Source organism: Artemia franciscana, unplaced genomic scaffold, assembly GCF_032884065.1.
Source record: "Artemia franciscana unplaced genomic scaffold, ASM3288406v1 PGA_scaffold_74, whole genome shotgun sequence".
In the NCBI taxonomy this organism is placed as follows: domain Eukaryota; kingdom Metazoa; phylum Arthropoda; class Branchiopoda; order Anostraca; family Artemiidae; genus Artemia; species Artemia franciscana.
Genome location: NW_027062709.1, coordinates 1,516,356 through 1,529,427, shown reverse-complemented (window position 1 = coordinate 1,529,427; position 13,072 = coordinate 1,516,356). Strand labels below are relative to the sequence as shown.

Genomic DNA, 13,072 nt, shown 5'->3' with positions numbered 1-13,072 from the left:
ATGTGATGCAGAAGGAGGGTGTCCAACTTAAAGTCACCAATAAAGAAATGGGACAGTTCCTGGGAATCCATATGCTCATGGGCATAATAAAACAACCCAAGGTTTCCCCTCATTGCAGATGTCATGCCCAGAGACAGGTTAAAAACCCTTCGAAGATTTTTTCATGCATACGATAACCACCCTGCTGTTCCAAAAGGTCAAGACGGCTATGACTCTCTTTTTAAACTTCGGCCGGTTATAGACGGACTGCAAGCAAATCTAACTAAAATCCCTGCAGAGGAAAGGCAGAGTATTGACGAGCAAATGGTCCCTTTTAAAGGAAAGCTAAGGTTCAAGCAATACCTCAAGGACAAACCCCACTCCTGGGGAATCAAGATATTCAGTCGTGCAGGGGCCAGCGGAATCATCTACGACTTTGAGGTCTATACTGGGAAAGCTTCAGTTCCGGTCACTGAGCTTGGTCAGGGAGCAGAGGTTGTGCTCAGACTAGCAGTGGAGATTCCAAGAAACAAAAACTTCAAGCTCTTTTTTGACAATTATTACACAAGTATACCACTGATTCGCGAGCTCCTTTTACACGGGATTCATTCAGCTGGCACCGTCAGGAAAAACAGACTGAAAGGTTGCAATATCGAAGCTGATGATTTACTGAAAAAAAAGGGAAGAGGAAGTTTTGACTACAGAGTTGAGACCAATAGCGGTATATTGGTTACGAAGTGGTTCGACAACAAGAGCGTCTGCATTGCTTCGTCATTTGTCGGCGCCGAACCTTCAGATAACTGCAAACGCTGGGACCGTACTTCAAAGAAGTACGTCGACGTTCTCCGTCCCCTGTGTATTGCTGAGTACAACAAATTCATGGGTGGTGTTGACCTCAGTGACATGCTCATTGAGCTGTACAGGATAGATATACGTGGAAAAAAATGGTATATGCGTCTCTTTTACTATTTCTTGGATCTTTCAGTCGTCAACGCATGGTTGCTTTATCGGCGTCATATGGGTCAGCAAGGCCGAACCCACAATAAGAGCCTCTTAGATTTCAAGAGCGAAATTGCCAACTACCTTACTTCTACAAATGATGGAACTCCAAAGCCTCGTGGAAGACCCCTCAGAGACCAAACTGTTCCACTCCAAAAAGACCAAAGCTTGCCAAACCAAAGCCATACAATAGTGTTTGCTATGACGGCATCCAGCATTGGCCAGAGGCAGTGGCTGATAAGAAGCGATGCCGGCTCTGCTCGGCTTATGCTCGAATCCAGTGTTTCAAGTGTCATGTTTCATTGTGTCTGGTGAAGAACAGAAACTGTTTCAAAATCTTTCATACCCAATAACTATTTTGTATTTCTTCTTCTTTGTATTGGCATTAAAAATAAATTTCCATTTTAGATCATTATATGGATTTAGTGGCGAGTGACAGCGGAAGATGTCAATTGGAGTCATAACTGTAGGTCTGGAATGAATGATTGAAATTGATATTTTGCATCAAACTCATCATATGTGAGGTCATTTAAGGTTAAAACCTGAAAATGGATTTTTTTCTTTAGCTCTATCATAATTCCGTCCTGAAAGGGTTAAGAAGGCGTTGGGGTTATCAGCCCTACTCATGTTAATGTTTGTTTATTTTTAGTTTCATTTGGCTATTTATTTAATTTCTGTTTGTTTTGAGTTTCATTTATTTATTGATAGTGATTTGTGATAGTTTTATGCTTTGAAGATTATTTTACTTTATTTTTGCTCATTCTTGGCTGAATGGAGCTCTTTACTTTTTCTTTGAAAAACTTATGTCGTAGAAAAAGTATTTTAAATTAATTATATATACTGATGATTTATCAATATCATATTTTTCAGGTTCATTAACAGTGATCAAGCATATATTGATGTTATTAGAAATTCTAGTGTTTTTAATACAAGACTTGCAGAAGATAGGAAAATGAGGCTCCCCTACTATGATGTTCAGACAGGTATTTACTGTTTTACTTGGACTGAAGAGAATAATTTCAGAGGGAAAAAACGTTAAAAGATGACAAAAAAACCGTAGATGGAGAGAAAAAAACAAAAACAAACAAAAAGAAAATACGAAAAAATGCAGAACAAGAAAATATGAAAAAATAACAAGCATTTGGACAATAGCTTATATCGTATTTGCAAGTGATCTGAGTCTCTTTGTGTCTGCATCACCTTCTTGCCGTACAAATTCCGCTTGGCTGTCTGTGCAGGCAACCCTGGAGATTCCTGAGAGAACCCTGGAGAAGGAATTCATAAATTGGAAGATCCAATAACTTACCAATTTGGGCCCCCTCATGAAGAGAAAAGCAATTGGAAGAATTGCAACATATCGATACCAAGGAATTCTGTATTTCGGAAAAGACCAGTATATACCCATCCAGGGCAGAGAGCGAAGTCAGAGACATCTTCCAACTGTACTGACAGCTTCCATGCAAATAGTCCATTTGCTAATTTAGAATTGCAGTACCCGGCATCAGCACTTGTCAAATGACAGCTGCTTGTCAAATAATATCATTAATTCAATAATATATCATATCATTAATATATATTGATATGATTATGATAATTAATTATATGATAATTGATATGATATTTAATGTGAAAAATATGATTATTAATAATATAATGATAATTAATATTTAATATTTTAATATAATTAAAATAATTAATTAATTTAAATAATTAATATTTAAGTAATTTATATTTAATATTAATAATTAATAATATTAAAAATATGATCATTGATATGATAATTAATGATAATTTATTTGTTACCCGCTTGTTATGACAATTTAAGCGGTGTAAAAACGCTAAGGAAAGAAAAACAAAATAATACAAACAATACAGTCTAATCAAAGGGTGATAAGGACGCAAGCGTTAACAGTAATCAAGCATATATTGATTTTATCAGAAATTCTGCTGTCTTTTATACAAAACTTGAAGAAGATAGGAAAATGACGGGGTTATCAGCCCTGTTCGTGTTAATTTTTAAGTTAGTTTCCAGTTTAGTTATCAGAAATTCTGGTGTCTTTAATACATGACTTGCAGAAGATAGGAAAATGAGGGGGTTATCAGCCCTATTCGTGTTAATTTTTAAGTTAGTTTCCAGTTTAGTTATCAGAAATTCTGGTGTCTTTAATACATGACTTGCAGAAGATAGGAAAATGAGGGGGTTATCAGCCCTATTCGTGTTAATTTTTAAGTTTGTTTCATGTTTAGTTATCAGAAATTCTGGTGTCTTTAATACATGACTTGCAGAAGATAGGAAAATGAGGGGGTTATCAGCCCTATTCGTGTTAATTTTTAAGTTTGTTTCATGTTTAGTTATCATAAATTCTGGTGTCTTTAATACATGACTTGCAGAAGATAGGAAAATGAGGGGGTTATCAGCCCTACTCATGTTAATTTTTACATGTTTTGAGTTCCATTTATTTATTAATAGTGATTTGTGATAGTTTTACGCTTGGAAGATTATTTGACTTTATTTATGCTCAGTCTTGGTTTAATGAAGCTCCTTTTTCTTTCATAAACTTTTTTTTTAATGGCAGAGATTTTGCTCGAATATGAATCCAAGTCCCTAATGCTTTGGCCCATAAATCCAGTTTACAATAATATTCTAATGCAAAATCCTGTTTAGTATTAGCAAAATACCAACGTCTCTAATATTCTTATTGTCTTAATCCAAATCTAGATTTTTTGGTCTTCCATCAACTCCTAAGCTGATCCATAAACCATTCATACTTGTCTGTTGGTCCTAGGCCCTCATTTCCAATAGATGACAGTCCTGTTCCATCTAATTCAGCTTCCCTGTATTGATCCGATTAACATGTCTTTTTCAGAAGTCTAATATATGAAGTCTCCATGGAAAAGAACTTGGGAATTTGCTTATAAAACCTAACCCCGTCTGTTTTTAACATTGCATTTCATTTAGCCCCTTCTTTTTTAGGCGTTGCTCAACATTGCACCTCCTTATGGATGTCATCTAGACAGAGGATGCCTGGTCAAAAAGAAGGGCAAATATATACATATCCTACCAAACCCTGGATGAAACGGAGAAGGCAATATCTAGTTGCTCCACCAAAGGTAATATTATTGCCAAGATAAAGAGATTAATTATTGGCATTGTTACTAAGGAGCTTCTTTTTTTTGACCCCTCAGTTTGGTTTGAGTACACAGAATTAATGTTGCATTTCCTTTTTATCTGAAATTACAGTTTGATACGAAACTTTCGTCCTATAAGACGGCTCAATAGTAACCGAAACTCTAAATACCGAAATTGTCTATCAATTAATATATTAAAAATATTGGGTGGTTATGGTGATTCCAATATAGAAATGATAAGTGTAGTGTTCTCCATCAAAAGCTACGTGCCTGAGAAAATTAGCCTGATTTTTGGAAAAGGGGGGAGACGCCCCCTAAAAGCCAAGGGATCTTGATGAAAATCACATCATAAAATTCAGCGTATCCGAGAACTATATTCGAGAAGTTTCAAGCTCCCATCTGCAAAAATGTAGAATTTAAACAAATTTCCAAAAATCACGGATGTGGGTTTTTTGTTCTTTAGTTTGTTCTCATAAGGGGTGATTGCATATAATCAATAGTCCTAGAATATCAGGAAAGGATTCACTCGAATGGAAATTGAAAGTTCTAGTGTTTTTTTAAGTAACCAAAAAGATTGGAGGGCAACTAGGCTACGTGCCACTCCTTTTTTCAGAGTCGTCCTATTAAAATTTTGAGGTAGCCATTTTGTTCAGCGTTGTTGAAAGTCCCAATCACTATGTCTTTAGAGATAACATGACCCCCACAGCCCCTTGTAGAAGGTCTTTTAAGTTAAAAATTTAGCTAATTTATTTCGTTTAGCCTATTTGTTATTGGGAAGTATGTATATATTTTCCAGCGAGGGGGGAGGGGTGAATTTCCTGCTGGATGATTTTTTACTGGGAGAATGCTCCATGGGGAGGGAAGTTTCCAGGGGAAAATTTACACTAGGGATATTTGCCAGAATTCCTATATGTATTATAATTATTTTTTTTTTGTCTTACTTTCTCTTTGCCGAGTCAATTTTACATGTGTAAATGTTAAAGGGAATTGTCCAGGGGAATTTTTTATCGGGGTAGAGTTGTCCAGAGTATTTTTCCGTAGGAGGGGGTGTTTTTCACGGGAGAAATTCGCCATTGGGGAGTTTTCCATGGTAAAAGTTTTCCAGAGCGAGGGAATTTTATCGGAAGCAACTTTTTACTAGGTGGGGGGGTATTTGCAGAAAAACTTGTACACGGAAGAGGGGATTTCCGACGTGATTTTAAAAACAATTTTTTCAAATGAAAGCACGCTAAGAAAAATGTGTCACCTGGAACCCTCTGTAAGATTTTTCTGGGAGAATTTTCAGATAGAATAGAATGGTCTCAAGGAATTTTCCCTCTGGGGGGGGGGAATTTTGCGTCTGAACAGTTTTCCATGGAGGGATTGTCTTTGAGGAGAAGGAATTTTCCCAAGAGGAGGAGCCCGATCTTCTGGCCTTATTTAAAAACATCAGGAATTAAATTAAAAAATTAAATAAATTAAATTTGGAATTATATTAAAAATAATTAAATTAATAAATAAAATCAGGAATTAAATTAAAAAAAATTATTCAACTGAAAGTAAGGAGCAACATCAAAACCTAAAACTAGTAGAAATTATTATTTATATGATGGAGGCTGTCTCCTCCTCAATACCTCGCTCTTTAAACTGAATTTTGACTCTTTGTCCAAATTCTTTAAGAACAACTTTTGAAACACATGGGCCGTTTAACTAGAATAATAAGCTTTTCAAATGTTCTAAAAAAAGTTATAGCGTAAAGAGTGAGATATTGAGGAGGGAGTCGCCCCCTTATATAAGTAATATTTTCTCGTCCTTTCAAGTTTTGATGTTGCTCCTTACTTTCAGTTGAAAAATAAAAATTGTGTGTGTAATACATATGAAAACCCAGCATAAAAGAAGACGAGAAAACTGAAATTTACTTCAACAAATATTATGATGTTATCCTAATGATGAATTATCAGATTTAATCAAGTCAACCCTGCCTTACCATCCCCCCTTCTCTAAATTGGTGCCAATGTCGTTGATTTAGATAGGCTTAGGTAATATTAGGCTAGCTTTGATTTGCTGACTAGGACCTTTTTAGGAGGTACATGGTTGGCTATCGAAACAATCCATGAGGACTCATGAAAACAACATTTTTGGGTTCATTTAATTTTTTCATTCAATATACGTTCTTTGTCTTTCGCTTACAATGAATCAGTGCTCTTATTTTGTTCGAGAGAAATTAAATTTGTCTTTCTTATATTTAAGTTATGCATTTGATGATTATTGTCACCTGTCAAATGAATTGTCAGTTATTGCAAAACTTAACCATAAATACCAAGAGATTTTGGAGGGTTTCTTAGGCTCAATTTCCCTCCCTTGGTAAGTGCTAGCATCAACCCATGAGTCATTGCTCTTAACAGTTAAATGATAATTTAATATTTTTGTCTAATAAATTCTTATTATCAATATATCAGTGTTAATATAATAATTCTGACCTACATATTATTATATTTTTTTCATTGCTATTCTAATTATATTATTAAATATTGTTAATATCCTATGAACCTATGTTATTTTTTAAATATTATTGATTTAACCAATGTAATTATAATCAATTAATATAAATAAATAAAGTTTTAATTATTATTGTTTATTGGATTATTAATGTGTTTTTTTGCAGAAGGAACTTCTTGATGAAGAAGAAGCAGGGATGGCTATGTCTCATGAAGATTCTAGAGACACCACCATTGGAAAAGAGGACACAATATCTAAGGTGACTATGGTTGATTTTGTGCCTGCTAGTTTGGCTGCGTATAATGAACTTGAAACACGAAAAATTTTATTATTTAAAAAATGTTGACTCAATTTTTTTTTGCTTTTTTCACTAGCTTAAAATAGCAAGGATATCAGAATAAAAATATCTCTTATCCTTGACCCCGTAGTTCTATTTATACCTGAAAACTACTATTTTAAATATTTTTTGGGTTTATTTACAAGTTTTAGGACTGTATCACATTTTTATCAATGTTGTCATGCTGAACTGTGAAAATAGGAAGTAAAACTAATCAATTTAATAATTAAAACTAAATAATTTAGCTAATTAGTTAAACTTAACAATGCTTATAGTCCATAGAAATTCCAATTTTAACGATCTGTAGGTCCTCAAAGACAACTAAACCTTCAAAAGAATGCTATACCATCTCAAAATGTTTGCTCCCTATTTTTTTCTGTCTATTTTTAGCTTATTTCCTACTGATTTTCCCCTCACGTTTCTTTTTTTTTATTTTAAGTTTCGCAACAAGGCCGTATTCAGGCGTGGGGGAGTTAGGGGGTACGACCCCCCTCCGGAATGTTTGTTCGACTCGCAAAAACGTAACAAAAATGAACATAAACAGGTTTTTAAGTCGTTTTGTAAGTTTTTTTTGTAAATCCCCCTATCGAAAAAATTCATTTGTAAAATCCCGCCCGAAAAAAAATTCCCGATATTGCACCCATTAGCACCTATTGCACCCATTGCTACCAAAAACTACATACAGAGATCTTTTCATTAAAAATTGAATTCATGATCATTTTTTCTTTATATATATATATATATATATATATATATATATATATATATATATATATATATATATATATATATATATATATATTTATTTATTTATTTATTTATTCATTATTACGAATAGCGGTAAGCATCAATGCTTGTCGCAAAAACACAAAATCATAATACTAATCTAAAGTAAATTGGCAACGACAAACTAAACAGCAAAAACTTCTAAATAACACGACACTACATAACAAAAGCGTCTAAATAAAAAGGCGTATTTACTAATGCACTCTTAAAAATTCGAACACTCTCTGCCTCGATAACCTCCAAAGGCAAACCATTCCATGGTCCGGCAACTCTACTAACGAAAGATAATTGACCAATTTTTTTCAGTGGTTTTGGGGGATATAATTTATAATCATGTTGACGAGTAGAGTGATAATGGCTAAATTTAAAAAATAAATTTGGATCAACATCATCCACTCCTTTAATTATACGAAACATATTTACAAGGTCATTGCGACGTCTACGAAACTTCAACGACGTGAGTTGAAGCCGAGAAAGTCTCTGCGGATAGGAAAGGCGCTGAAGGTATGGGACCAATCTAGTGGCCCTTCTCTGAACCTTTTCTATCCTGTGCTCATCCGTTAGACTTAATGGAAACTAAATAGAAGTATTATACTCAAGAAGAGGGCGGACCATTTATTTGTATATTAGTAAGCAGTTACGAAGGTTAAACCTACTAAAGCTTCTCCTTATAGACGATAAACGATAATTTGCATTCTTTACAATTTCCGAAACATGCTTATCAAATTTCAATTGGGTATCAAAGTAAACGCCAAGGTCACGCACTATTTCGTTAGAAGGGATTCGTATGCCACACAGGTGGGAGTTTACGAGCATAGTGTAGAACAACACAATTAGATGACCCCGATTTAATATGTTACCTCTAGAAAAAGTTGTTTCACTTTAGTCATGTGAGTAACTAAGTGGCTAGTCATGTGACTTCTATAAGTGGAAACTGCATTTCAAGATGTTGACCTCTGGTAACAGTCATTGGTGCTTGGGAAAGCTTTGCGTTAATTTAGCAGACTGTTTCAGGTTCTCATAAGCTCTGTGAAGCAACCAAGTATGATGGAATCCATACCCGTCACGTAAAAATTCATGGTAGTGATGCAATTTGGGGGGGGGTGGGCTTTTTCAATGTGTTCATCTTATCTGGCTGATGTTTGGAAAATGTGCAAGCAGTTTATGAGCTAAATGAAAAATATATGGGACCAGTTTCTAATTAGACTATCCGTTAAAAAACATGAACGTTTTGGGATACAACCAGATTCTTCTGGGGCCCTTATTCTCCCTAAATTTCTTAATTTTGTAATTATGTTTTCACAGCTCCCGCAAATTCATACAATACGTCAGTTTGTCTTGCTATTTTGACGACTTTGAGCATCTTTGCCCTCTTCCACTTCCGAAAACTTGCAAAACACTTGAATGGCTTATAATCACCACTTTATAAATTTGTGTTGGCGATCATCTAGAAATAGTACATGGTTTCCATTTTAAAAAAAGGATACATTTTCTCCATTAAATTGTGTTTACTTTGTTTTCAGGAACCTTGGTTTTTTGATGAAAATGAAGATGTGTTGGACTTCGAAGAACCAGAGCCAGAAAGTGATGATGATTATGCAGACACCGCAAAACCAAAAAGAAGACGTAGGATTGTCGCTCCTGTAAAAGCGCCCAAGGTAAGTAAAAAAGTAAAACTCCAAATTTTCTTTGAAAACTTAATTTTTTGGCAAAATAAAAATAATTTATTGCACGCACAGATTCCAAATTCTGTAATAAACTTTGTTTTTAATTCATATTTTTGTCTCAGTTGGTACCGTGTGAGGATGTCGTAAGGAAAGATTTAAGGTAAATGGGAACTTCCAGGGATGATGTAAAGAGGGAGGCTGTAAACAACCTGGGATGGAGGAGGAGTATGCGTAACTTTGTGGGCCTCAGGCGGTTTGTTGCTGCTATGAGAAATTCGTAGTAGTAGTAGTAGTAGCTACTAAATTTTTTTTTTTATTGTTGTTGAGTTTTTTTGTATAATTAACTAAAAAATAAACAAATCTAATTTAATTTACAGCTTTATACTTTTATTAGGGTGTAAAGGTGTTTTCCTGTAGTGCAAAAAACGACTATGTGCATTGGCGATGACTGAATCAGATATATAATGTAAAAAATTTACTAAATTAAAGAAAAACCATATAATATTTTAAAGACGCATAATAATTATTTATAATATAAAATATATGAAAATATATATTATTTAATTTGAAATAAGAATAAAAAATATTTACTAATGTTATATACTTTTTTTCTTTTTTTAAAGGAAAAATATACAATATTAACTTATTATATAGAATAAATATGATAATAAAATCGAAAATATAATATAGAAAAAACAAAATATAGAAATTTGGAAGTGAAAGTTCTGCACCACTATCGTTGTCGAGTTATCGCAGTATGGAGCTGTCTAAGGACAAATCAGCTGTACACGCCCCGTCCTCTATCCTACTCTATTTAGTTTTGCTCTTTTCTCCCTATGAAGTTCCTATTTTCTTTAACTCCTTTGAAAAGCGGGATTTTTTATAGCATATACTCCTTGTTTCTTGAGGTGTGGTAATCAATCGTAAAATAAAGCTTTATTGTTGTACATTAATAGCAGTTAATAATTAAAATATCTATACATAAAAAGTGTACATTGATTAATAATAATCGTAAAACAAAATTGTAAAAATAAAAATGATTAATTAATGGTGCTTAATATCTTCACTTTCAGTTAAAACTTTGTAAGGTACATTAAACACAGAGACAATATCTAATTAATTTTTGGTGCTTTAATTAATTGAGGCATTGATTAGCCCATTTATTCATTTGTAACTCACGCATAAAAAGAGTCTAGAGTTGAAATAATAAAAAAGGGAAACTCAAGAGAAAAATATTTAATCAACGAAAAAGGCAGATAAACAGTAATAAGGTGAAAACACGCATAGGCAATACCTGAGTTTCTTATACCTTATCTCCATTTTTGAAATTACCTAGCATACGCCGAAATTATTCCAGAGAAACTGGGTTAATGTCTAACGTCGAAGAATAAAGACGAAATTTACAAAAATTGAACATAATTTAGAAAAGATTATGTTTGGTCTATAGTTGTCTTAAAGTGCCGAAACACATCAAGAGCATTTTAGTCTCCTAGAATCCTCTTAGATCAATTGACGCCTGAAAACCACAATTTCGAAGGTTTTTCCTCTAGTTCTTTCGATTTTTTTAAGTTTATAGGGCAGTACCATAGGTAGTTCTGATTGCGTCAAGCCTTAAATTAACTCGTCTGGCTCTTGTTAGTATTTTGCTGAAAAAGCCCGCCGTACCTACGAACTCCGTGTTTTTACTTGCACGTCTTCATAGTGTTTTTGTCATCTCGTATATTATCTTGTTATCACTCGTGGCCAAACCTATCGGAGCCCTCTGTTCTTATTATTATAAGCATTGTAAATACCTTCTTAACCCCCCCCCCCCAGCTTGGGGCAAAAATTCCAAATTAATCACAAATTATAGACCTACAGATCCTCTTACCGCCGTTGTTGAAAGACAAATTAAGTTTAAAAAACTGAACCATGGTTTTCACGTGTTATTTGCTTCAAGTGTAATTTATATTTTCTGTGTAAAATTTTGTTTTTTATTTCATTATATTTTCCTCTTTTTTTCTTCTTTATATATTATTACTCCGTTTTAGTGCTGTTGAAAACAGAAAATAAAATTCATTCATTATTTTTGTCAGTATTGCCACATTTAACCGTGAAAATGAATTTGCAAAACAAGTTCGCATAAATTTGACAATGCTTTGTGTCCATAAAAACTTAACCATTAGCAGTTTGCTGATTCCCCAAGACAGCTACACCTCCAAACAAAAGCCAAGCATTCTTAAGCTATTTGGTGCCATATATTTTTTGCTTATTTTTCGCACACGTTTCTTTTTTTTAATTTGGCGCCAACAAAAGCCAAACATTCTTAAGCTATTGGGTGCCATATGCTTATAGGTTGTTTTTTGCTTATTTTTCACACATCTTTCTTATTTTTTTTTTAATTTGGTGTCAACTACTACCAAACATTCTTAAGCTATTTGGGTCCATATGTTTTTAGCTTGTTTTTTTGCTTATTTTTCGCACACGTTTCTTTTTTTTAATTTGGCGCCAACAAAAGCCAAACTTTCTTAAGCTATTGAGTGCCATATGCTTATAGCTTGTTTTTTGATTATTTTTCACACATCTTTCTTCTTTTTTTTTATTTGGTGCCAACTACTACCTAACATTCTTAAGCTATTTGGGTCCATATGTTTTTAGCTTGTTTTTTGCTTATTTTTCGCACACGTTTCTTTTTTTTAATTTGGCGCCAACAAAAGCCAAACATTCTTCAGCTATTGAGTCCCATATGCTTATAGCTTGTTTTTTGCTTATTTTTCACACATCTTTCTTATTTTTTAATTTGGTGCCAACTACTACCAAACATTCTTAAGCTATTTGGGACCATATGTTTTTAGCTTGTTTTTTGCTTATTTTTCGCAAACGTTTCTTTTTTTTAATTTGGCGCCAACAAAAGCCAAACATTCTTAAGCTATTGGGTGCCATATGCTTATAGCTTGTTTTTTGCTTATTTTTCACAAACGTTTCTCTTTTTTTATTTGGTGCCAACTAATACCAAACATTCTTGAACGATTTGGTGCCATATGTTTTTAGCTTGTTTTTTGCTTATTTTTCACACATGTTTCTTTTTTTTTCTTAATTTGGTGCCAACTAATACCAAACATTCTTGAGCGATTTGATGCCATATGTTTTTAGATTCTTTTTTGCTTATTTTTCACACACGTTTCTTTTTTTTAATTTGGTGCCAACTAATACCAAACATTCTTTAACGATTTGGTGAAATATTTTTTTAGCTTGTTTTTTGCTTATTTTTCACGTGCGTTTTTTTTTTTTTTTTTTTTTTTTTTTTATTTGGCGCCAACTACTACCAAAAACTGCATAACTCTGTTTGGATGTCTTCTTTATTTAAAAAGGAATGTCCGATTTGTCCTAATTTTCTGTGATACAGTTGTAAAAGTTTCTACTTAACCAGCCTGTGCAATGAAAATAAGTTTTTTCTACTGAAAGTAAGGAGCAAAATTAAAAATTAATCGAACAGAAATGATTACGCATACGAGGGGGTTGCCCCCTTCTCAACACTTTGCTCTTCACGTTAAAGTTTTTTGGTACATTTAAAAAAGTCTTTTCTTGTTCTAGTTAAACGACCCGTTTTTTTCAGGAGTCGTTATTACAGAATTGGGACAACATCCAAAAATTTAGCGTAAAGAGCGAGTTGTTCTGTAGGGGGAAACCCTTTCATATATTTAATCATTTTAGTTCA

General features: G+C 33.5%; 1 protein-coding gene across 4 annotated transcripts in view; it reads left to right on the top strand.

Annotated features, from left to right (window-relative positions):
- The window catches only part of LOC136042174 (zinc finger protein ubi-d4-like), a 49,093-nt gene that overhangs the window by 10,608 nt on the left and 25,413 nt on the right, over positions 1-13,072 (top strand). For all 4 annotated transcript variants that reach the window (XM_065727106.1, XM_065727104.1, XM_065727102.1 and 1 more), the window contains exons 2-5: positions 1,849-1,961; positions 3,953-4,089; positions 6,752-6,844; positions 9,232-9,366. In XM_065727106.1, the coding sequence (XP_065583178.1) occupies positions 1,849-1,961; positions 3,953-4,089; positions 6,752-6,844; positions 9,232-9,366 (478 nt within the window). The remainder of the gene's footprint in view (positions 1-1,848; positions 1,962-3,952; positions 4,090-6,751; positions 6,845-9,231; positions 9,367-13,072) is intronic.